The sequence below is a fragment of the Engraulis encrasicolus genome, chromosome 4, assembly GCF_034702125.1.
Source record: "Engraulis encrasicolus isolate BLACKSEA-1 chromosome 4, IST_EnEncr_1.0, whole genome shotgun sequence".
Classification (NCBI taxonomy): domain Eukaryota; kingdom Metazoa; phylum Chordata; class Actinopteri; order Clupeiformes; family Engraulidae; genus Engraulis; species Engraulis encrasicolus.
In genome coordinates, this window is record NC_085860.1 from 44,408,801 (window position 1) to 44,435,859 (window position 27,059).

Here is a 27,059-nt window from a genome sequence, read left to right on the forward strand (position 1 = left end):
TAGTTTTTCAGTGCATAAAATTAATGTTTAAATATGTTGACTTGGTGTTTTTCAATATTTATATGATTTTAGTGTGGTAAATATACAAAATAACAATTCTGTCAGAGTCACAGCTATTCCGCCAATCTAATGCAAAGGTATTGGAAATGAACACCTCAATGAACATGAAAAAAAGTCACACTATTCATCTGAATCCCCTATGCCATGAACATGGACCATTATGTCATTGCCACATCAACTTTATGGAAAGTATAAGACCAGTTCTACAGGTTTGGGTGCCATTATGAATTTTTGATACGTTTTTTGGAAAAAATAATGTGCAAAAATGTATTTTGCAAACAAATGTGCAAAAAATCTCATTATATAATGCAGAAATGGATTCCCTGACCATGAAAACATATGAGTAGACACCAGAAATACATCTGTACTCCTTTCACAACAGGAGATATGACATATTGTAGTGTATGGGACTGTCCGGCGGCCATATTGGATTTGTAATATCAAAAAGCTGGCAAAAAAAAAGTTCAGGCAAGAAATATATTTTCCTCACCATAAATCACCAAACTGAAGACAAAGGGCAACCAACAGCTTTTCAGAAATGCATAAAACAACCAAAAATCTATACCGGGTCAATTTTGACCCCCGAACACCACAGATGTAACTTTTTTTTTTTTGGACCTTTAAAATTTACTAAAATGATAAAACATATTTTTTTTTGTGTTGAAATGATTGTGACTGAGGATTAGATGAAGCCTTATTCCAAGAAAATAAAGGAAAGTGTGTTTTTTTCACACTAAAACTTGAAAACGGGTCAAAAATGACCCGAACACAACATAAGGGTTAACCAAAATGCTAAGTCAATGCTGTCAATATCTGTGTTTCTTGTATCTCTTGTCTGGCGTAGTTATACAATTTCCAGGCTTTGAAAATAAGAACACATTCAGCACTGCACTGGCATACCCACACCTCACACATACAGTACATGTGTTCATCATCCCAATACCTCATCACCAAAAACAATCCCTCACCAAAAAAAATTAGGTACACTGAAGACAGTTATTCAATAGACGCTCAATTGGCAGCACTTGAGGCCAAGAGGCAGGTAGTGAGAAGTAGTAATTCATTGTGTTAATTTATTACGCAATACAGCTCCAGGCCTTTTTATTAGAATAGCATGAAAAAGTTAATTTATTTACATAATTCCATCAATAATGTCAAACTGTCATGGATTGTAGATTCATGGCCCAGTTTTTTAACTATTCCAATCATTCAATTTTTTCTTTTTATATACGTTGGCCTTCCAGCTAAAAAAAAAACATGAATTGGGGAATTTGCATCATTCATTTTCAATGGGGTTTCATTTCTGGTGATTTAGAATTAAACTGGTGAGTTAGCGCCAAAACGTGGCATGGAAATCTACAGGGTGTATTGAAGAGTGAAGTGTGGGACACCAGGCCAACCAACAAGAACAGCTGACAGCAAAGCATCAAGGATATCTGGGCTTCCATAACTCCCATGCACTGTTTCTGCCATTGACTTCAATGTTAAACGCATCATGGCTGTTATTAAGACAGAGAGAGTCCTAACCAAGTATTGAACATTGTATGTTATGTAGAAAGTACCAAATTTCAACTGATTTAATGTGACCCGGATTTTGATGAAGAAAAATGTAATTTTATTACAATATTCTAATGATGCGAATTCCCCAATTCATGGGTTTTTTGAGCTGGAAGGCCAACGTATATAAAAAGAAAAAATTGAATGATTGGAATAGTTACAAAACTGGGCCATGAATCTACAATCCATGACAGTTTGACATTATTGATGGAATTATGGAAATAAATCAACTTTTTCATGCTATTCTAATAAAAAGGCCTGGCGCTGTATATTGGTGCCCCCAACCCAGCTAATTGTTGGGGGGTTTTTTTGCCAGAGAGAGCACTGCATCTACACCAGGGGTCATGAGGTCTTATCCCATGACATAGTCCTTGAAGATCAAATTCTACATGTCGTACATCTTGATAACCAGGAACACTGCTGTTGCCCTGAGGTAACACCTGAACTCAGTAGTGCTTGAAGGCCATAGGATGGTCGGCCAGGACGTTTTACAGGAATATGTTTTGCAACTCTACAGCCCTGCCATCTGTGCCCTTTTGGGGAGTTGGTTAAATTTTAAATGTGCCAAGTTCTATGTGGGGTGGGAACAGTCTAAACTTGCAGTAGGTAGTGACTGAGGACCTGGTGATATGGTGTTACCTGGAATGGATAGTGTTTGAGGGCCAGGTGATATGATGTTACCTCGAATCTGAGGCGGAAAGAGTACAGAAAAATGGCACTCAAGTAAAAGTATCTACGGTATATTTTGCTTAAATTCTACTCAAGTAAAAGTGCCCATGTAAAAATATACTCAAGTAGAGATAAAAAGTACTCAAAAAGGTAATCAAATGTTATTTGATTAAAAGTACTTAGTTACTTTTAATTTCCTTTCCTCTCGAGAATACAATGTTTCTTTTTCTTGAATATCACCCTCCATGACCTCTATCGCTTGCTTGACACCAGCAATCATTCGACACATTGATCAAATATAAGTGAGACAAGAAAAGGAGTGGAAATGCTGTGTGCCATCCTGCATGATCTTTCCGGCAGATTGTTTTATTAAGTACTCATAAAAGCTACTCAATTACAATACTTGAGTAAATGTAATTAGTTCCTTTCACCCCTGTATGGAACGGATAGTGTCTGGGGCCTAGGTGGGCTGATGTTACCTGGAATGGGTAGCGTTTGAAGGCCAGGTAGTCCGCCAGGATGTCGAGCATGCGCACCATCTGGGAGAAGATCAGGACGCGGTTGCCCCGCTCATGCAGACGCGTCAAAAGCTTATCCAGCAGCACCAGCTTACCACTGCCACGGACCAGGGCCTAAAGGAGACACAGCACCCAGCAGAAACACATTAGCATATACACACGCACACCTCATCAGCAATTAACCACTTGCCCGCACCACAGACTGCAGGAGAGAGAACACATATTAGTACACACACGCTCAGCTCTGCACCATAGCACAGGGTTTTGATGAATGTCAGAGCATACACTCAGCTCTGCACTATAGCACAAGGTTTTAATGAATGTCAGAGCATACACGCATACAGACACCTCACGCAAAAATACACCAACAATTTCACCTTTCAAAGGGCTTGGCTTTTTAAGACTCTATAAAAGGAATTCTTTCTACAACAATGAAAGATTAAAAAAAAATTAATGGTATTGTATGGAGTAAGAATTCAATAGAACTTTCATTGTCTGAACTTGCCTGTCACATTAGTGTGACAATACACCTTTTTAAATAAAAAGATTTTAAAAACAAAAATAAACTCTTCTTTAAATAAAACCCTTTTTGTGACTGCCATGTCCATAATGCCTTAAGCACTGTTTTTTGTGTGACATCCATCGTGCCTTGGCAGTGTACCTTGAGGCGCTCGTGTGAGTCCTCTTCGTCCTCTGGTGGCTTGATGAGGTAACCATGGTTACAGCACTTCTTGAGCTCCATGACGATGTTGAGGAACCCTGAGGAGCTTCCCTTGTTGCCTTTGGTCAGCGCCCTGTAGTTCCTCGTCAGGATCCACCTGGTCAGACACGCATACAGTACAGGTATGGCTCAAGCTAGATTTAACCCTCAGCAAAATCTGTGACAGGTCATAGCCTCTTAGTGCAGATGGGGTCGCCGGCAGGCCTATTCACTATTTGCTGCAAATACTCAAATACATCTAAACAACATTGTTATGACATTACAGAGAGCCACAGATTAATACATAGCCATTACAATTTTGGTGACAGTCAGTAAGGCTATAACATAGGCTCTGCGCTAAGGGTTTAAGGCAGGGGTGGGGAATCTGTCTCGAGGGCCGTTCGCGGCCCTTGAGGCCGTTTAATCCGGCCCACAACATAATTTTAATGTTAAGCAGCTTCACATGAAATATGACATGGGCAGCCATGGGTAAGTAGTTAGGGCGTCAGACTTGTAGACCAAAGGTTGCCGGTTCGACTTCCGACCCGACAGGTTGGTGGGGGAAGGAATGTGCTCTCCCTCATCTTCCTCCATGACAGAGATACCCTGAGCATGGTACCGTCCCGCCACACTGCTCCCTGCTGCCCCCTTGCACGAGTAAGGCATAAAATGCAATTTCGTTGTGTGCAGTGTACATTTGTGTGCTGTGGAGTGCTGTGTCACAATGACAACGGGAGTTGGAGTTTCCCAGGTGGGCTTTTGGCGTTCTTTTCTTTCAGATATTTGGTAAAGGAAATTACATTAATTTACATTAATATGTTTTAAAGGTGGCTGCCTTTAATAAAGGCCTAAAGTGCAGGGGGAAATACTGGTTTGTGTTCATAGTATGACCCTTGGAGGACTTTTACAGCCCTTGGAGCATTTTGAAGTGGCCCTTCGAATGAAAAAGGTTCCCCACCCCTGGGTTAAGGAATGAATTTATTAAATTAATCTGTATTTCATCTGCAACCCATTTGCTTTCCGTTTCCACTATAGGTTTTTATACACATCCAAATGAGTCTCCCAGCATCACAAATACCAACGCAAGTTAATATAGTCACGTGCCAGACATCGACTGGTTGCGTCTTTAACACACACACACGCGCGCGCACACACACACGTGCGCACACACACACGCACGCACACACACACACGCACGCGCAAACGCACGCACACGCAAACGCACTACTCACTTGTAGAACTGTTTCTGCTGTGCTGACATGTCGACCCTGAGGATCTGCTCCACCTTGGCTGGGAGAGACTTCTCCACGTCCTTCTTCACCCTGCGCAGCAGGAAGGGCTCCAGGACCTTGTGGAGGGTCTGGTAGCCGTTCTCTCTCCCCTTGCCGTGTTCATCCTCAAAATCCTCCCACGACTCGAACCTGAGACAGGACAGAAGGTTTAGCACGCTGCAGAGTAACACACACACACACATGTAGTTACGTGCCTAGTGATACGCTTTCTCACTCTCTGAAGTGATGGTAACAAATGGCAGCTTTTATTGTCATTAAACACTGCTTGTCTGTCTGTGCCTGTCTACCGTATGTGTTTAAGAGTAATGTATTGTAGGCCCTGATGGGATTTCTGGTAGTGCATTTGAAAGTTGGGCTGTGAACATCCACATAAGCAGGTGATCCAGGTGCCGGACAGTTGTAGAAGATAGAGTGATCCCTGGGTTTAAGTTCCAAAAAATACTTAATTGTTTAACAAACACCTCTGTTCCATCCACTAGTGCGATCTTCCTCAGGAAGGTGGGTGTAAATGGTGTCATCTACTGGTGGTGCAGGCTTAAAATGTGGCATCTGCTGGTCTAGTGTGTTAGAGGGTAGTAGGATAGCGCCACCTACTTGTCAGGCATGAGGAAGTGCAGCAGGGACCAGAGCTCCTTCAGGGAGTTCTGCAGCGGCGTGCCCGTGATGAGCAGCCGGTGGTTGGAGCGGAAGTCGATCAGCGTCTTGTAGAGCAGAGAGTCGTCGTTCTTCAGCCGGTGCGCCTCGTCCACACCCAGGAACGCCCAGTTGATGTTACCCAGAATGGCCTGCGCACAAAACACAAAACCAAACAAGATGTGAACCAGCCATGACCATCATGGAGTGTACAGTATATCGTATATCACTAAGTGTATTATCTGGATACAGAATACATCATTGGCTGGATGGACTCATATACTGTATGTGTCCACTAGGGCTGTAACGATATTGTATCGAACCGAGAAATCGTGATGCACAGTGTCACGATACTGTATCGTGATACAAGGAGGCAGTATCGTGATACGCCTTTTTAGAGTTTTGATACACATCAGCCCAGAAAACAACCACAGGATATGAGGTGATGGCGCTTCCAAGCATCAATTATTATATAGAAACTTTTAATAATCATTAGTAGTCTCTTGTAACCTATTCTACCTATAAACTATCATAGTTTTTATTCATTAAGTTTATAATGTTTGCAAATGTGAAATCGTGGGGTGTATCGAACCGTAGGTCATGAATCGTGATACAAACCGAATTGTGAGTTGAGTGTATCGTTACAGCCCTAGTGTCCACAGATATAGTCAGTGGGTATAACAGTGGAACTATGTAGTCGGATATAATTAATTTGCCAGTCTTACCTTGTCTTTCAGTAGTATCTCGTATGTGGTCAAAAGTGCATTGAACTTGATTCTTTTGCTCTGCTGGTGAATCCATTCATAGTCTCGGATCTACAGACAAAAATGACACATCGGAAATTGATGGAAATAAAGATTCTCAAGTTCTTGTGAGGCACATTTTCTAAAACGTATATCATATACATAGCAATGTCTTCTTTTCCACCCAGCACACCTCCTTGGCAATGAAGTTGGAGGTCCAGTCGAGAGAGAGAGAGAGTGTGTGTGCGTGTGTGTGTGTGTGCGTGTGTGTGTGTGTGTGTTTGTGTGTGTGTGTGTCCGTCCGCCTGCGCATATGTGTCCGAGTAGCGTACCGTTTTCCTGCTCATGACGTCCCCCAGGTAGACCACCACGTTCATGTCGGGTGCCCAGGTGTCGAACTCCCTCTGCCAGGAGGTGAGTGTGGAGAGGGGCACAACCACCAGGAACGGCCCGTACAACTGGTGCTGGTGGAACAGGTAGGACAGGAACGAGATGGTCTGGATGGTCTTGCCCAAACCCATCTCATCGGCAAGGATGACACTGTTGCATCTACAGAAGGGCACAGCGTAAAACACAAGGGGAGGAGGAGGAGGAGGAGGAGGAGGGGAACACAAGCAGCTCTGTTAATTCTTTTGGAGATGTTATGAGCCACAATCAAAGGCAATCAGTGGTAGCACTGGTAAGGCTGGTTTACTGTATAGCTGTTCAGGTGTTGAATAAGCAAAACAAACAGGGAAAGCCACCATCAGCTTTTACATGTTGTATTTGAAGCATGCGGGGAAAAAACTGCTCAAATCCGCCAATGGTACAGTGTGGCGCTAGCGTGTATGAGAGGCTTATGCATGCGTGATTAATAAGCATATGGGTACCTGCACCAGGAGTGTGCCAGCCAGTTGACACCGTCCAGCTGGTAGTCCCTCAGCTGCAGGGTCTCGCTGCCGATGAAAGATGGCTGCTTCTTCAGAGCCGTGAAACGTGGCCTCTGCTTCAACACCTACGGCAGACGATGGGGACGAGGCACAGGTCAGTGACTGCTCTTCATCCTTAGTTTGACCCATTTACGCTTAACGAATCTGCAAAAATGCCTGCTGAATGCCTAAGCCCTTTTTGACAAAAGGCACTCTCAGCCTATAAAATCCTAAATATCTCAGCATCCGAAGCACAAAACAATATGACATAAGTTGCATTAGCTAGGAGTTTCATTTTGCATTAGAATGTGTTCATTCTCACATACCCAAACAAGAGCCTGAATCCAGGCGCCAAGGTCAATGCAGCGTATGCGCAGCATCAGGTTTAAATGGGTTAATATGTATTGTAATCCATATCAAATATCTCAGTGGTTTGCTGCACTGCCATCAAGCCAGGTGGGTGTAAGGTGGAGTGAGACATGGTCAGAAACAGATACGTATTTTCTGGATGGCTTTAAAATGGCTTCTAGTCCTATTCTTTGCACATGGTGAACGGTCTTCTGTTATTTGCCAAGTGTATACTATCTGTTAGCAGGGCCCTAAATTAACTTTTTTCACCACCAGCCAAAATGACGAGTAGATGTAAGTCTTACAAGCCGAACACACGCTCACTAATGGGTCAAAATGGCTAGTACGTTGGTCTTCCTTACCAGCCAAACAGAAATTTCACCACCATTTGGCCAGTTGGCTGGTGTTAATTTAAAGCCCTGTCTGTTAGTATAGAGTGTGTACACTGTATACGGTCTTGTTAATGCACCTTGCAGTCTTTGGAGGGGATGGTCTTGCTGCTGTTCCTGCTGATGAAGCTGTCTATGCAGTGCTGGAACTTCTTGCCCACCAGGGCTCCGTCCTCCCAGCTGCACTCCGCGTAGGGCAGCCCCATCCACTTACACAGGTACTCCGGCTCGTTGGACGTGGTCTTGTGCGCTGGCAGACAAGACAAAGACATACAATACAGATTAAATATGTTCTGATTTTTTTTTAAATCTCAAAATGCCAATATATAATTTGCTGTACAAGACTCCGAGAAACTCTGGTTCATTGGGCGTGGTCTTGAGCGCAACATGCTGGACAAGATGGTGCTTTTCCTCAAAATAGCAATATCATTTTTGATGTGGCCATTTTTCAACAATGCAAATAATTTGATGTATAGGTAAACTGAAAATATCTTTGTTAGGCTTGGGTGGGTGGGATGAGGTAAGGAATGGAATGCTTTGTTAACGGATGCTGTTTACTTCTGTTGCATTCAAACATTTTAAAAACGAGTTACCAAAAGAAATACCAATATACTGTGCTATACAAAACTGAGAAACTTAACCAGTCCATGCACTAGAAATCATATTTATACGAGAGTAGAACTAGCTATTTTAAAAAAAATAAAATTAGGTTGTACTCACAGGGAAAGTCTGAAGGTCCCTGTGTCTTCCCCGTTTTCGTAGCTGTTCAGGAAATAAGAGAGCAGTATAATTTGCATGGGAAATTGACATCCAAAAATACATCTTACAAAAAATGCACTATGAAGGATGGAGTCAAAACAATAGAGTACAGTTGTGACAACTGGATTTCTGTTTGGAGCTTGTTTGTCTCATCTGTATCAGCAGAGGTCTCTTGATTGAAGACGCAAAAAAGATTTCAAGCTTTCAAACTCCAAAAAGAATAAATGTCTACACCGACATGTGAGATTAATGTCTTGACTAAGTGAAACTTTTAATCTACCTGACATTTTTTGACAGTATAACTTCAGATGCAAGTTACACCATCAAAACATATTGAAACACCACCAAAACATCTGAAACAAAAGCAAACTAGTACGTAATGGAAGACATACTGGATTGAACTCAGTTATAGTATGGGTCATTGCTTACCAATCACTCTCTCCACAAACTGGTACTGCTTGTGCAGCTCTGTGGTGAGCTCCTGCTGACAGTTATAGTACTCCAGGTCCTCTGGAGAAGCTTTATTTAACCTGGAGGGCACAACCAGAGATTCTTTAAGTATAGAAATATGCCAATGTAATAGGTTGCTATGGGCACCTAACATGACCAGGTTCCGGTCTGCCTAAAGGGGCGTGTCATAATGCTCCTACATTGAATAGAACAGTCCTTAGGTCTGCCTAAAAGGGGGATTCCCCCCCCCCTTCCCCTTGCAATAATAGAACCCGGAAACAATGGGCCAATGGAACCTCTCTCTCTCTACTCTCTCTGGCACAACGGTCAGTTAGCTGCACGCTACACCACACAAACAAACCACAGAAAACGCAACAGTTCTCCCAGAAGGAAATTCAATAGCATTTTAGAGGAAATTTCAGATTATGTGGATGAAATGGATAAAAAAGATTACATGCAATATCATTACATTACGTAATATCACAAATATCCGATAATACCAATTCAATTTTCTACGAGTACCGTCATAGAAACCTGAAAACATGAAACGTCTCATTGTATTGGGACTATTCTCACCAGTACTGAAGCTCGTCGTTCTTCTTCTTGAAGTTGTCGAGCTTCTTGAGTCCTTTGATCTTCTGAGCCACCAGGGTGTCCATGCTCTCCCAGGTGTTGTGTATGTAGGACCAGCCCTTCCACTTGATCAGGTACTGCGTCTCCCCTTCGTCCTTCTCGGGGTCAAAGTCGGCCCCTGGGTCCCCGTTCTCCTCCACGGCATACATTGTTGTGGAGGAGCCGGTGGCTACACATACACACATGGATCCTCATTACAACCATTATATTGATAAACTATTCATTTATAGCATCCAAGACGATGTTTCTTTACCTTATTATACAGGCAATGGATGGATAAAGTCAGTGAAATCGGCACCCATTACCTCCGCTCTTCCCTGTGTTGGTGCTATGTCTGGTGTCAATGCTGCAGTTTACATACTTTTCTTCCAGTGATGGTGACTAGCCTCCTTTCCTTCCTGTCCTGGTGACAGAGGTGGTAACTAACATCCTTTCTTGCCTATCCAGTTGGAATTTCTGGTGGTAACCAACATCCTTTCTTGCCTATCCAGTTGGAATTTCTGGTGGTAACCAACATCCTTTCTTGCCTATCCAGTTGGAACTTCTGGTGGTAACCAACATCCTTTCTTGCCTATCCAGTTGGAACTTCTGGTGGTAACCAACATCCTTTCTTGCCTATCCAGTTGGAACTTCTGGTGGTAACCAACATCCTTTCTTGCCTATCCAGTTGGAATTTCTGGTGGTAACCAACATCCTTTCTTGCCTATCCAGTTGGAATTTCTGGTGGTAACCAACATCCTTTCTTGCCTATCCAGTTGGAACTGCTGGTGGTAACCAACATCCTTTCTTGCCTATCCAGTTGGAACTGCTGGTGGTAACCAACATCCTTTCTTGCCTATCCAGTTGGAACTGCTGGTGGTAACCAACATCCTTTCTTGCCTATCCAGTTGGAACTGCTGGAGGTAACTAACCTCCTTTCTTACATCTTCTGGTGACAATTCTACTGGTTATATACTTTTCTCTCTGTCCTGGTGTTACAAATGGGAGACCAACATCCTTTCCTCTCTGTCTTGGTGTTATTGATGCAGACTAACTAATTTCTTTCTTGTCCTGGTGTTACTGATGGGGACTAACCTCCTTTCTTCCCCGTGTTGATACTGATACTGGTTGCACCCCTTCTTCTCTGCTCTGCTCTGGTCATCAATGGAGACCAAATAACTTCCTGCCCTGCCCCGGTAGTGACACTGGTTACATCATTTCCTCTTTTTCCTGGTTTTCCTGCTGAATTAACTTTCTTCTCTGTCCCGGTGTGGATACTGCTGGTGACATTCTGTCTTCCATCCTTGTCCTCAATGCTAGTGACGGGCCTCTTTCTCTTCCCCGTCCTAGTTTTAGTGCTGTTTACAACCTTTCCTCTCTGTTCTGGTGTTATTGATGGCGACTTACCTCTCGTCTTCCCTGGCCTGGTGCTATTGCTAGTAGTTACATCCTGTACTCCTCCCTGGCTGATGGAGACTAACCTCCTTTCTTGCCCGTCCTGGTGTCCATGATCCTCTCGATGGTCTCGCTGTCATCATCTTGCTGCTCCACTGCCTCCTCCCCCGCCATCTCGATCAGGTCATCTGAGTCCGTCTCAAAGTCGTTTTGGTCTTCCTTATAACTGAGGACGCAGCGGCGAGAGCAGAAATTACAGGTGGCCCGATAAAAGGTCAATTCATATAAGTAACTGTACAACAGTGAATCTTTGATCAACTACTGGAGAATGACACGCATATTTTAATGATTTTTTTGTGAGTCTCCACATACTCTCGACCACACATACACACAGGTCATCAATCGTATAATCAAAATGAGTTCAGTACAATAACACATTCCTGTACCTGACTTTCGTAACTGCCCTTCGGCGGGTTTGTCTCTTTGGGGTGTCCTCATCATCGTCATCATCATCGTCATCATCATCGTCGTCGTCGTCGTCATCATCATCGTCGTCTTCATCAGAGGTCTCCGGTTTCCTTTGCTTGCGTCCCTTTGGAGCCTGTTTCTTGGCCGAGCTGCTTTTGGTCTGAGGCCTGCCCACATGTGAACCACACACACAACAGAACGAAAACACACGCTCCTATTGGACTCAATGGGGAAACAAACATTCATTCATTCATTCATTCATTCACACCACCCACCGTGCTCTACCCTCACCTACCAAGTTAACGTGTAGCGAACAGGTACTGTATGTGCCGATGGCCTTAGGACAGCTTCTAGTCATTTCTGATCACGTCTAATCACAGGATCACATTAGAAACGTCAATTTCAAGTCAATTAAGAAAACAGTTTCAGGCTTTTTAGTAAACCAATCATTCCACTTCCCAAATTGTTAGAGCATCCACAATAGAAAACAGCACACAGGATTTGGATAGGGAGAAATGTTAGAGGCAGGGGTTAGAGTGGGAAATTTGGAGGCTTCAAATCAACTCAAATTGGCTGATTCGTGTTCAGCTTATATATTTTTTTTGGTACTTTGCAAAGTATTTAAACCAAATTGCCATCACTGCTTGATGGCGCACCACTCCGTCCCTTCCCAATTTGACCCCTTGTGAATTTTCAAAAGCAGGTGGCAAAGGTCCACTCGCGCTGGCTTATTTCCCTAGCATGAATCCAAAGCAGAGCTCATGCTCAGGCTATGGGAGAGCGTTGAGCAGAGCAGGCTTTGTGATTGCATAGGCGGGGTGGGAAAGCACCACGAGGAGGGTGGGGGTGGGGTGGGGGGATAGGGACACAGAGCCACAGCCATAGCCACAGGCACAAGGACACATGGAGCCATCACTCCAGCCCGGGAGGGGGAGCTGTCTGCTGGCCACGCTTCGCTTCGCTACACCCTTACCTGCGCGCAGGAAGTCGTCTGGATCTAACTTTATTCTCTTCCTCATCACTCTCTGAACTGCTGGCCTCCTCCTCATCCTCCTCCTCATCCTCAAAATCTTCATCATCAGACTCAATTTTCTTGGCATTTCTTTCAACACAGAAATTCCACAGGTTCACCTTTCATGGGCCTACAACAGCTTTGACATTTGGCCCCTTAACATGACTTAAAAGCAGAGTAAGAGTAAGCTGCAGTGCCTGGTCTTATCCACAAGAGCTACTGGGGCATTTCATTCAGGATTTCACTAGAATCATAGTATCGTGCATAATGTAAAATTTCAGTGGAGGAGGATCTGTGTTGAAGATGACTCGTAGTGAACCAGATCTTCTCACAGTAACCAATATCCGTAAACAGAGGATGGGACAAGACCATCACTATCTGAGTATTCAGAAATAAGGACTAGAGTAGTGGTTCCCAAACTTTTTTCTGCCGAGACCCCTTTTGGACCAAAGATTCATTTAGCGAACCCCCCCACCTCCGAATTGGAAAAATATATTTTCGCTAAATTTCTTTTTTAAATCACAGGAAAGGTCTACTGTTATTACCCATTGGAGTGAATAGTGTTACTAACAATGTATGGAAAGGTTGTAAAAGCATGTATTTAAGGTTCTATGCAAAGGTTCTATGTACCTCTGCGACCCCCCTGAGACGTCCAGTTTGGGAACCACTTGACCACTTGGGTTAAATTCAGTTTGGTTCATTATTACCACTGTCACTATACAAGAGATTTTTGCAGTTATCTTTAACATAATGAGCATTATACTAAGCAATAAATTAATCAATTAAAATGTTTTGTATTGGTTATATGATGGTTGTACAATACAAGTACATTGCATAAAACCATGTTATAAAAGGTGTACTTTGTACTGATCTAAAGTAATTTGACATCCAGGTGTCAATCTACTTACTTTTTCTTTTTCTGATGGCCTTTTCTTTTGACTCCTTCACTCTCCGAATCACTGCTGCCCTGAAAATGCACAATGCCCAAAAGACGAAAGATGAGTTTTCCATCCACCACCAGATGGTGCAAGTGAGCTTTTTACGCAATTATCTTTTCAACCACCAGGTGGCGCGTCAGCAGTAATGTAGTACTCAGCATAACATTTGTGTTGAGGTTTTGGGGAATCAAGTGTATGTAACGTCTGCCGTGCTTCTGCAGTGCAACAAAAAGATGCCTACGTGCAGATTGGAATATGATATCTTGATAAAACTGCCTAATTGGCAGTCATGTGTAGCCAGAGACGACTGATGAGGAGGAGACAGTTGATAAGTTGTTTCTTCCCAAAATCAATATGATATAATGCTCTAAGCCAGGGATGTCAAACTCTGGCCCGCGGAGCCATTTTATTCGGCCCGCGAGATCATTTTAAATGTGTATTACAGTTGGCCCACATACACCATTAATGTATAGGGTAACAGGAATTGAACATGAAATTTGGTGTGTCACAGGATGTGCAGACACATTTCAATTACCATATATGATGGGAAAGAGTGTGTGTGAAATTTAACTATGAGTATGAAGTGCATCAACTCACAATTTTAGACCATTTTTTAAAAATAAATATTGAGTTCGGCCCGCGACTTTGTTTGAGAATTTGATTTAGGCCCTCAGTCAATTTGAGTTTGACACCCCTGCAAGCCGTCATATGGCTGCTAAACCCCTTTGGAAGACTACTGGGCATCAAAATGGATGGAGTTCAATGGGAAAGTTTAGGAGGCCAGACTTGATCCCACGTTGTGGCTTCGGTGACGTGTTATACTTCATCTTGGTTACATCATGGTGAAAATCTTTGGTGTAACCGTGCCTCATGGTAAAGGTATAGACAGAGGAGATGATTGATGAATTCATCTCACCTCGGCGCCAATGTTCAGACGTGAGGGCTCCTGCCTGCTGCGGTTAGAGCGCCGCACCCCATACACATCAGGATGCTCCTCCCACATCTGGAAGCCCACACACACACACATCAGGAAGTGAGAATCACCATCAACATCACTATCTAACACAATCTTCTGTTGTTCGTCAATATACACAGTACATCGATTGGATGGATTTACAAAAGAAATATCATACTGCAATACAGAAACAGTCATTTTAGCATTTACCTATTAACATTACGTATTTTGTATTTCAAAGTATGGTATTTTAACTCCAGAGTTATTTTTTGCAACAAATTCGCCACTGTCTGAGTCCCTTTTGGTTACGGATAAACACGACAGCTTCTATTGCACCCGTGGCCAATGTATGACTCTCGTTCTGGCCAAACATGCCCCTTCTCTTGTTTGGTATATGAGGTAAAGCCTTTATACAACTTCACTCACTGTAAGTAGGATGGCCTGATAAAGCCCAAATGAGATTACCGAGTTACTTAATGCTACACTCACACCATTTGCCAATGCCAACCCAGGAAGAAGAAGAGCTCAACGGGCGACTAGCTTTGATATGAATAGATTTGAGCCAAGTAATTTTGGATTACATAATGCAGCAATTCTTCAGATTAGCAGGGGGATGTGGGTCAAAAAATGTTTAAAAAGGATTTGTAAAGGTTAGGCTATAGTGATGTTTCAAACTGAGAGTTTGACAGACAGCTGCAATATTTCCCTACTATTGTTAGCAGCCACCAATGGACCACCTGGTAACGACACTACAAAAAAATGATATTCATCACACACAACTAGTCATCAATGCTTAGTTGTGCCACCGTGAATAGGGCAATTCACAAATTGCCTGGAACAAATTGGCAACATGGTAATAATGGACTAACTCCACAGGCAGGTTGCAATTACAGCATAGCAGCCTAATAGTGTGCGTGGCCAAAAATAATGTATAACACATGGGCATACTGGAATGACCTAAAACAGGACAGAGAATTTCAGGAAAAGGATAGCATATTTTGATGCCAGATTGGACAGGGCTGCACAGTAGTCTACTAGAAAAGTGTAGCAGACTGCGCTGGGTAACATGTGGACATGGCGTTATGACCTAAACACAGGACTACTTGAGGACACTCAGGGCCTCCATTTTGCTACCTTCTTGACATCAGCCAGCTTGTCCTTCTTTCGTACGGCAGGTTTGTTCTGGACCTCGTCTGACTTTTGCTTGTCTTTGGAGCCGGCTGACCCGTCGCTGCCCGACGCCGAGTGGCTGTCGGAGTCGTTGGACTCTGAGCTGTTGGACTCGGAGTGGTGCGATCGAGGACGCTCACTTCCCCGCTCACTTCGTCTCTCGCTGCCATGCTCGCTACCCTGCTCACTCTCCGACTGGCTACCCGACTCTGAAGCAGAGTGGTTGGACTCCTCAGAGGCAGAGTTGCTATGGGAAGAAAGCGAGGTGGAGGAGGGGGAGAGGGAGGGAGGAGGAAGAAAGGAGGAGAAGGAGGCGGATAAGGAGGAAGAGAGATGTGGATGAGGAGCGTGGGGGGGGGGGGTTGAAGGAGGAGAAAAAGGGAGGTGGATGAGGAGAGGGAGATGGAGAAGAGGGAGGTGAAAGTAGAGGGAGGGTTGTTTACGTCATATTTTCCACATCTTTTGGACTTCAACAAAGTTTGACCTTGATTGCCACTTCATTTCTGCGAAATAGAGAACAGGCTGTTGTTTTGATGAGGACAGGGGTTATCTGAATCCTCCTTGGAAAAGTGAGACACTTCTGCATCCAAACACTTGTACAGAATCACTAAATGTCCTCTAATGATGTCAACAGAGACTAGTGAGGTCAGCAGGGAAGGGGAGGTAATATATAAAGGGATGCACAATAGCACGTTTTGTAAAAAACGATACAAGTACGAGTACATTAATTTCTGTACTTGCCAATACAGAGTACTGATATCGATACTTTTACACCAAACATACAACAAAAACAAATGCATAGCCTTGTTTTTTCCACCTGTGAGATTGTTTTATTGTCCATTTCAATGTAAATTTACATGTATTTAAATGAATGCTTTTTCCCATGCTGCTTTCAAGTCAACAGGACGTGGGAAGATGTTGCATTGTTCCATGTAAATAGCAGTATCGGTGCCAGGTATCGGCAAGTGCTTGATGAGTGAGAGTATGATGAGCAAGTATGCATTAATATATATACAGTCTACATTGAAAACTAGAAGAGTCATTAGGAGAGAGGCAGACACACACACCTTGACAAAAAGCAGCACACAATAGGGGTGTGCAACATCGAACATCTTTACGACTGTGACACTTGTATTGTGATCCATATTAGCTACAGGTTTTTGTTTTTGCCAATACCCAGCCTAGACAGTAGTAGTCTTAATCAGGAGTGAAACAGTTCAATGTTAAGGAACTGCAACTGACAATAAAATTGCACAGCTCCGTAAAAAATAAGCTCTTGTTATTGTCATGTAAACGGTACACGTGTCTGTAAAACGAACAATTCTCTTTTACAGCATTTCTCCCAAATTCCAAATTTAAATACATTTTCTGGAAATAAATGCTATGATTGAAACTATATTAAATCAAGAATGGTACTGCTTTCGGTACCCTTTTTGTATTATATATTCCCTGAAAGAACTGCATCCGTCTTATAGATTCTGCAAACAAATCTTAATTATATTACTTAACATATATTTGGGAATTGGGAGAAGCATTATAGAATAAAACACCAATGTTACATTTTTTATATCTCTGCAGTTTTCTTTGTCTAGGCCAGTGGTTCTCAAACTTTTTGTGTGAAGTACCACCGGAGAAAATATTGATTTCTCTGAGTACCACCTTGACAATCACCTTTGAATATTGCAGCAAAGGCCTTCCATATTCACTTTTGGCAGTCAATACAGGAGAGGTTCATAGCGGCATCAATACGCTCATATTCAATGCAAGTTTGTTTTTAAATTTCTTGCTTGATTTGTACTATTCTGCATTATGTTTTCAGATTCGTACAATTCAACCAAAGACACATTTTCGACGACAACAACTTGATCAGCTTTCAAATCAATGCACAAAAAATAATTCTTCCAAGTACCACTAGAGATGGCTCAAATACCACCAGTGGTACGCGTACCACAGTTTGAGCACCCCTGGTCTAGGCGGTAGTAGTAATGAAGTGGTGCCATGTCAAAATGATTGAGATTGTGTAAATTATGCAGGGCCATCGCAAACACACAAGCATAATCATAGACATCTACATACAGGCTGTTCTCAAAAATGTGCACACTTCAAATCATTGTACGTTTATTAAAATCTGAGTCATTTTTATAACAGAATTTACAGACCTATTGTATCACCACCTACTCTGCAACTGATGTCTAAAGCATACACTCTGACATCTGCACCAGTCTCTGAAAGGGATTGCAGCCATTGAACGTAAAAGCAGAAAGAGAATTGCATGTAATTCATGTTGTCAGCAGTGCCTGGATATCAGTTTGAGAGCAGGTGTTCACAAAACAATAAAATTATGTCTCTGAAATATTTAACATGTATATATTAATAATAAAAACACTTAAAACCTCACTGACCTCACTGAGCTTCCCCCCCCCCCCCTACAAACTACGATTCAAGCTAAAGGGAGTTTTTCCTCACCCCTGATGCCACCAGGGGCCGCATCTGAGCGCCCAATCTCTGTGTGACTATCTATGACTTATGCTAGGCCCAGCCACTATGGACCTTACGCATCTAAGAATCCTGGTCCTAACCTACGTTGACCTTATGACTCTACAATCTCTATCTATCTCTTCTTCCTCTGCCTTCCTGCTATTTCTGCCTCTCGTCTATACCTCTTCTTTTAAATCCATCTCTAACAATTATGTTTTTTTCCCATTTGATAAGCACTTTGAGTTACATGCCTTGTATGATACAGTGCTATACAAATACAATTATTATTATTATTATTATTATTAAAACTACTTTCAAGTGTTTACATGTTTTCAAAACAACTTGTATGTCTACAGGTCTAATCATTAACATCTCTTGAGGTGTCAATGGGATTAATCATAGAAATCTACAGTTTGTCTATGAGCCTCATGAGGCTTAGACATTTGCAATGAGGTCCCTGCTGAAACCAACTCAGGAAGTAATTCAGAAGAATCAGGAAGTGTTTCATCATCAGGCTCCGTGCACCAATGACAAGAGGCCTCTCTCGCCGCAAAATGATTTACTCACATTACAGATATAAGGACAGGCAGCAGTTTCTGTTCTGTGACACACAATCCTCCCTAAGCCAGCTTTAAATATACACCCCTGCCACTGTGGCGCATGTGTGCAATGACGCATTGACACACACACACACACACACACACACACACACACACACACACACACACACACACACACAGCAGAAGCAGAGGAACTGCACTACCTACATTACCCGAGACCATGGCTCTGAACTAGCATATAGTTACAGCAGTCAACTCTCCTGCCACGGGTATCAATCTGACTTCACAAAAATATGTGATGTACAATATTACTAGCCTCATTACTTGCAAAAGCACTTAGAATTTGCATTTAGAAATGCTCCCTTTCAACACAGGGAAAATGAATGGGACTGAATGACACAATGCAAATGATATTTTGCATGGCATAAAACATATCCCTATTGGTTTGGTGACTACACTCCAGCACAGGTCCACTTCAAAGGCATTGGTACAATTAAATCAAATGCCTAAAACTAAAATCTATATCAGTATTGTACCGTATTTTTGGCCATCTATTCCTGATGGCTATATATTTCTAATGGTAGTCTTGGTTAGGCTAAAAGTGTTGGGTATTACTTAAGTGAACTCCTGTGGACTCAACAGTCATCACAAGAATCACAAGCGCGAGTGATCTATTCTGAGCAAATTCTATTGATGGAAGCGGAACGAACAAATGGCCTAATGGGACCGCCTGAGCCACATTCAGACTCAAACTCATCTCAGCTGGCTATGTTACAGCACACACTGTGAAGTGCACATTATGTCCAAGCACCTTATGGCCTTGACAGGAAGAAAATCCTCCCATGTCCCTTATGACACACTCTCGTGTCGCCTGCCTTAAAATAGCACCATCTACGATTACCTTAAACGACAAGAATTCACTTCGTACCGTTCAGTCCTCTTACTCGGCCATGCACTGATCAGACTTGTGAGGCAACCAGAACATATAAAATGATTGCCTTCTTCCTTTTAATCTGACAAATACGAATAATAACTACTAATAATTGACTGCTTGTATCCAGTGATTGTGCAGTAACTGTTTAAGGTTTCCCTCTTTGTTTGATCCACAAAGCGAAAAGGGAAAAAAAGTGTCTGCTGTGAGCTTGGCAGTCTGCTGCTGACAAAGCAAGTGGGGAGGGCTGCTCCCCCCCACCCTTCCGCCTGCTGGCTACAGACATGGGCGGATCCTAGCCCTCTGCTGAATTACTATTGGCTGCTGAGTTGCTACGCCAGTGAGGCCCAATCAAAATTCAGCGCAAGTGTTTCTGACCTCTGGAACACTTCCTGTTTCCCCTTCCTGTAGTTCTAAGGGCTTGTAATATGTTGCACCAAGTCACACAGGCTATGCAGCACAAAGCAAGAGCCATTTTGTGACTGAGGAGGACTTTCAGCTATTTTATGAACCTACTCACAAACTAATGAGCAAATATGTGGAACTTAAGACAACTTTAAAGGCTTGAGAGGAGTTCTGATTATAAGCAGGCAGCTTTTTGGGAGTGTAAACAAGTGGTGAAGTGTTAATGTGCACATTCCTTTACTCTCTCTCTTTCAATGTCAGATAAAGGTGCAAAGAAAATGGCTGCCACAAAGTCTGCTTGACCACCACATCAGCAGGCACAGATAGTACAGTATGTACGTAGATGAATGACATCTGGAGATAAGTCTGCATTAATGATGTGAGCATGTTGCTCAAGACATGTGCTGCTGTATTTAAAATCGTTAAATTTTAACCCTTAGTCGAACCATAAAAACAAGTTATGTTCATTTCAAATGCTTTGTGCATTCTGATATTCATGTCTGCTGCAGATCCGATGTAATATACCCTTTTGTGATTAGTCACTGATAAAGCAATTCAGTACAACAATCAAAGTCCCAATTTCCAGAGTAATGTGACAGATTTGAATGTAGCTTCGGCTTGCACAAGAACAACATTATAACCTTGCAAAAAGTCAAATCAAGTCTACCTGTGCATACAACTTACAATACCAATGCACTGCATTCATGGTTGGTCAGTGTTATGACCAGTGTGCTTAATGTGAGAAAATGGATATTCATTTTAATATCACGGGCTGCTCACAAGGCTCCATCCTAATCAGCCATGGAATATTTACCTAATAACGAATGGAAATGTGTTATCAATTAAAAAATTAACTGCCACCAATGTGGCAACAGTTCTGCAGTCGGACATTCTTAACAGTTCTGAAACATCAAGAACCACGGTATATGGCATGGTCCATTTCCTAAAATGGGAGTGAAGGCAGGCTTTGAAGACAAGTTAAGACCCAAATTGAACACTTTGGTGATGTTTATGGTGAATTATAGACTTGCTGATCGTGTCCTAGTCATACTTCATAATAATGCAGGTGCCCATCACCTGTTGGTTCAACAGTTGGTAAGTTCAATAAACCCTCGACAGAACAACTGAAGAAGTCAGTCACCTTGGTTATCTGCCAATGATCTGTCCAGCATTACAATGCAGGTGAAGCACATCTAAGTGTATGATATCTGAACTGACGATCATCAAAAGACTGAGAATTAAGTTCTGTAGAACTTCTCCCAATGCCTTATGTGTCATACCGGCTGGTTCCTAGTAGAGGCAAAGATACATCAACTTCTTTAACAGGTGCAGGGTAAATGTGACAATGTGATCAGGTTATATACTATGTTAAGAATTTCATTTTTCTCCAATGACACATTTAGACTTTTTTTTTGTCAGGCGCATTTTTTTTTTAGTTTCCAGAGTTGACAAGTGATGATCAAAGTATTAACTGATGCTGTCCATAATAGACGGGCAGACCAATGAAGGCCTCCACCACTGTCATCATCACTGGCAGAATACTACGTCTGGTGCTGGAGAGGTGACTTGTGTCCAGGCTACACTCACACGCATCACCACAAGAAACAGAAGTCTTGGCACCCCTAGATACTGAAGGACCATCTGTATCTGACTAGTCATTACGTGATTTTGATGGGGACAGTTGATCAAACATAACATATTAAAAGTCATGGTTATTGAATGAGATCATAGATGTTAAGTCTGGCTTAAACAACTAAATGATATGTATAATTGCCAGATCTCCACTTCCCAAGATAAAGTTCCTGAAACTAAGGCTTCATCTTGGTGACAGTGGTGTAAGGAAGGTGGCTGTGGTCATACGTCTTGACTTCTTCGTCTTCAATACTACCCATGACCATCATCATTATGCAATAACATGACAGCAAGGTAAAATAAAACATGTGGCCATGAAGTACTTATCCTAAACAGTGGCATACTGTAAACAGTCAAAATTGTTATCATTTTTGCTGCCAATTACATTCAAGACACAAAACAGCAAACACTCAAATTAAGTTGTTTTTTCATGCATTTATACAACTGCAACATGACAGATGCTTACAATTATCTTCTAGGTTTAATGATTTCATCACAACATATTAGTGTGTGTGTGTGTGTGTGTGTGTGTGTGTGTGTGTGTGTGTGTGTGTGTGTGTGTGTGTGTGTGTGTGTGTGTGTGTTCAGTATTTTAGATGTGGATTGCACCAGCAGTTACAATAGTTCACTTTAAAGTTAACAAAAATGAGCAATGTAGCCTTTGACACCCCTTTTGAAGGGGTCTCAGGTCTCAGGTTAAATGTGTTAGCCAGACTGAAAGCTTTGTTTTGAATGTAAATTGCCAACTATGCAAATTCATTCATGACACCCTAGAGACACTACTAGATGTCAACAAAGACCATGTGGAGTATGAGAACATGCTCCATAAACAACATTGAAACTTTTGAGATGAGCACCTTTCAATCTTTAATTCAAGTTACTGTTAATAACATTAAAAAAAGAAAGTCACTAATTTGTTCAGTAATGAGCACTGACAAGTGAACTAATACTTCCCAACAAATGACTAAATGCAAACACTTGAGATTAATTGGGAGACGCTTTATACCATTCAGAAAGATTTCATCTTAGTAAGACACAGTAGACACAGAGAGCTCTATGCGAATTAATAACACACAAATAGTGCTTGATAAGTGGTCATTTGTAAATAAAATAGTCATACACAAGAAAAGGTATATTAACTATAACTACAAATAAAGCACATTAATAGATATTACTGAATGCGTGCGTGAATCTCCTTCCAAACCATCCCATGACTGATACGGTCAAGTGTAATTATTTCCCAAACACGTGTTGATTAAAAGTGTGAAATAATGTAAAAGGGCATTAACGTTGCATGTTAAATGGTGCAATGCAGCAGGCTCATCAGACAAGGACATTTACACCGTGACTAAAACACACATGCAAAATAAATAAATAAAATTGTGATCCATGTCAGTAGATATCCAAAACAAAATCAAATACACCCGATTGGTGTGCTTTTGGGTTCAGATGTCTTACCATAGGCCACAATGGTCAAGTTTGTAAAACGCTGACAAAATCAGGGTGTGGCTATTTTGCAACCTCAAGGTCAATGAGCCAAAACATGTAGATATGTTCAAAATTGTAATTGAAATACATGCACATGTGATCAACCATGCTTGTCAGTGTTTACAATCACAACAATTGTCAAAAAGGGATAAAAAAAATCATGAGATCGTACCTGGATGCATTGCTTTGGGCTGAACCTTCCTCCTCTTGCTTTTTAGGCTTATTCTTCATCATCGTTGAGGGTTAGGAAAGTGTTATGATGGTGTTATGTCCAGGTATTTACTGTCAAAAGTTGAAAGAATGGTGAACTATCACACTTGCCCCGTCCGTCTGCTGCTTTTGCTAAAAGGGCAGCAAAAGCCATGGTGGTTGCGACAGACAAGTGTTACTGTAACCGGACATTAAATAAGAATGTAATACTACAAAATAACAAAGCATGTATCGATAATAGCATGACACCTGCTCAATACTGATCGATACAGAATAGCCATGTGTTGATTCTATTTCAAAGCGATCCATGTACTGGGCCACGTACATAAATTTGAACTGCGTCACCACACAAAGAACAACTTAAAGCAGGGTTTGAAAGTAAATCGGATTAAAAAAATGAAACAGATGTTAAGTTAACATACCTATTTCCATTCAAAGACATCGATACGCGTCACGTTGTAGTAAAGTAACATTGGTGCAAACAAAAAACGACGTTTATTCCTTTCGTATCCAAAACGCAAAAACTGTCGATTTAAAATATTGAATCCTTCTTCTTATACGATATATAAATAATACTGTCCGAAGAAAGATCCAATAGAGCTTGGTTGAGTGTCTGAGGCAACTACCGAAGCGCACTAAAAATGGAGGAGCGCCATGGCTGCCAGAGCAAGGCAGGGAAAACAACGACTCGCACTCTCACACTGCAGCGCTGGTCCTTTCGACGACATCCACGGAATTTACGATAAAATATGAACACTATGATACAAATTATCTTTGTATATTATATTTAACGTCAAATCTGAGACGCCTAGAGCCTAGTAAAGTTTCAAAAGAGAGCCAGCAAAAAGCCCACGGACACTCGACGTGTTCCACTTCCCAAGGCTCATCCGCCATCTAGAGCTCCTTCCCAGCTCTGAAAGCTTAGCTTTTGATTGACGTTCTTCCCATTTACCCAGCACTCAGGTGATGTACTGAAGACCCTCCCCTTTTTATTTGGACTAAAACAGTGATTCAGACATTAATTTCTCATTGCCAATAATGTAAACCCTCTCATGGCTAAATGGCACTTCAGCAATAACTGTTTTTTTTGGCTCAGATGACTGGGTCTTATTGAAAAACTACAGAGAAATGTTTTATATTTTGAGCCTTCACTTCCTGTGCAGACAGGAAATGAGACAACAGGAGCCATTTTATGCTGTTGGGGTGCTCTGGACACCATTTCATAATGTACAAATTACTTCAGGCCTAGGTCTCATTACAAGATTTAGTATTGCAACTGTAAGCAATAAATAAGTAACCAGGCTTTTTATGCATATGTGCTGGTTTTCTGCTCTGAATTTCAAATTTGAAAGATGTGACCACATGACTATTGTCGTATCCAACTAAATTTATTGAATATAATTTAAGAAAACATTTGTTGCATAACGGTCTATGCAGAAAATGGTAAAGTTGGTCTTCAATGAATTGATATAACGCAAACGCAATTCAAACCCATTTGCAAAAATGGCTAATATAGCTTTACCAGCTACAATAACATTTGTATTTTTAGATACGTCCTAGCATCTCTATAAGAGGGTAGGCTATGTCCGTCCGTCGGTCTGTCTGAAACTCATTCTCTAATTGTAATTCCCTCCTTTGTCCACAGGGCGGCAGAGTGCATAAACGGACGCATCTTTGTCCGCCTGTCGAACTTGTTTTAAATACGTAATTTTACGCGATTTGTATATATTAACATATTAGTTTAGAAATCCTTCGCAGCCATCTTGGAAACTTCAATTCACAACAGCACATTATCAGATCGAACAGTCTTGCAGATACAGCTTAATTGTATTGACAAAACAAAGCTAGCTGAACTCCCAAACCAAAGGGAAAATTCCTATTCATCAAAAGAGAGGAAGTCGTTTTTCTTCTTTTTCATCATACAAAATATTTATTTATCAAACCCACAAAAGCAATTTCAATTGACAAATAAATTTTGCTTTTCTTGAGTGAAAATCAACAAAAAACAATCCACAAATGAAATACAAATGTCAATGTAATGCTGAAGAACACAGCAAAAACAGTTCAAATGTTCCATTCACTTGACAATCGCACGGTTGATAATATCACTGATTTGCCCACATCAACAATTACAAGCAAAAGCACAAAAAAAAAAAAAAAAAAAGACAATCCAACCATCAGACAAAAAAGCAGCCTTCTTGACAAAGCAGGTGTGTCCTCATGAATCTCCGGATCTATGGGGTCTTAATGAAATTAAAAAGAAAAAAGGGAAAGAATCGTAAACCCCAAGTTGCATTTCAAAGCATATTTAAAACAAGTCATGCTATCTTTCTAAAACAAAAAAACGGATAACCACTGACAACTAGCTTCTACAAAAATAGCCATAGCCTAGCATTAACTTAGAAAAAAGAGCTATGAATGGCATCAGCTAGTGAACCGAAAATACTAAATGTACATAATCCAATGATATGCTACATGCTACCAACCACCACTGCACAACAGCAAATCATTATGCTGATGACATCAAATCTGTGACATCCAAACCACAATCCTAATCGCTTAAGCGCAGTGGTCATAAGATGAAAAAACTAGCCGTAACCAACGGCTAACAAACAGACATGGCGGTGTTCACCAAAAAATTCCTAGCTTCTTCGAAACCATTTCGCAATGAAGCTAGCCATGTAACACAATACATCCACTTGTTAAATAATTGCTCTGTGTATTTTGCAGCATATGTTTAGTAAATTGGAATGTGTTTGGCCTCAGTCCTCAAATGGCAATTAAGTACATTTGGGAAGTGCCTCAGTATCAAACAGTTCTACATGCCTGAGCAGAAATTAAGCAGCCCATTTCATTACATTTTGGGGAGCAATACTTTGAACACTTAAAACACTTTAAAATGTAAAAAAAGAATAAATTGAGCTTCCTGAAAAAGCTAATCCTGATCAATATTTTTGAAAAGTTTCAGTGAGCTAGCACAATTTGCAATCTGATCATGAAGTGCAAAATACACAAGCAATTCCCACTAAGCAAGTTTTTATAAACAAGTATGTTGCTAGTGCAGGGCTTCTCAGAAAAATGAAGAAATTGGCATGTTTCAACAAATGTCTGTCATCATCGCTGTATACCAACTGGTCTGGGGACAATTGATAATAGGCTGAATGGCAATGTAAAATAAAGGTTCTAAGTCCATGACCATGCAACTTAACCGAGGTCTTTGTTGATCAATTTGTTGATCAATTTGTTATAAGCATCTAATTCTTTTACATCAGTAAGACAAGTCAAATCCATTTTTCTGGTATTATTGTTCTGACCATTATCAACCAAATGTTATGGGCATCTCCACTTTCCGTCAATGAAGTAATTAGAACAGTTAAAAATGGGGTATGCATTCCAAATATATAGACTTAAAGGGGAGCGAACTGTTGTTATGCAACAAGATATATCAAGAATGCGTTTAAGTGTGGCCAGAACAGACTTCTCATTTGAGGAAAATGCTAACTTTATGTTAGGTTGCCTACCGGGGGTGGTGTCTGTGCTTGGGTTTGAGTAGATTACTTAATTGCGCTAACATAAGGAGATGCACACAAACAAGTTGTGGATGTGTACATGTGTGTCAGTGTGTGTGTGTGTGTGTGGTTTTCTTTAATGCGTGTGTGTATTAAAGTGTGTGTATTAATGTGTGCGTGTGTGTGTTAATATGTGTGTGTGTGTGTATTAATGTGTGTGTGTGTGTGTGTGTGTGTGTGTGTGTGTGTGTGTGCGCGTGCGTATTAAAT

At 41.5% G+C, this 27,059-nt stretch overlaps 1 protein-coding gene across 1 annotated transcript in view; it reads right to left on the reverse strand.

Annotated features, from left to right (window-relative positions):
• The window catches only part of chd2 (chromodomain helicase DNA binding protein 2), a 60,626-nt gene that overhangs the window by 25,845 nt on the left and 7,722 nt on the right, over positions 1-27,059 (reverse strand). The window contains exons 6-24 of the mRNA XM_063197489.1: positions 23,703-25,523; positions 23,243-23,352; positions 15,541-15,823; positions 14,368-14,454; positions 13,422-13,480; positions 12,475-12,603; positions 11,480-11,668; positions 11,120-11,259; positions 9,603-9,828; positions 9,006-9,106; positions 8,538-8,579; positions 7,898-8,067; positions 7,042-7,166; positions 6,505-6,721; positions 6,155-6,244; positions 5,391-5,581; positions 4,737-4,925; positions 3,466-3,622; positions 2,766-2,918 (exon numbers count right to left, since the gene is read on the reverse strand). Of these exons, the coding sequence (XP_063053559.1) occupies positions 2,766-2,918; positions 3,466-3,622; positions 4,737-4,925; positions 5,391-5,581; positions 6,155-6,244; positions 6,505-6,721; positions 7,042-7,166; positions 7,898-8,067; positions 8,538-8,579; positions 9,006-9,106; positions 9,603-9,828; positions 11,120-11,259; positions 11,480-11,668; positions 12,475-12,603; positions 13,422-13,480; positions 14,368-14,454; positions 15,541-15,823; positions 23,243-23,304 (2,610 nt within the window). The 5' untranslated portion in view covers positions 23,305-23,352; positions 23,703-25,523. The remainder of the gene's footprint in view (positions 1-2,765; positions 2,919-3,465; positions 3,623-4,736; positions 4,926-5,390; positions 5,582-6,154; positions 6,245-6,504; positions 6,722-7,041; positions 7,167-7,897; positions 8,068-8,537; positions 8,580-9,005; positions 9,107-9,602; positions 9,829-11,119; positions 11,260-11,479; positions 11,669-12,474; positions 12,604-13,421; positions 13,481-14,367; positions 14,455-15,540; positions 15,824-23,242; positions 23,353-23,702; positions 25,524-27,059) is intronic.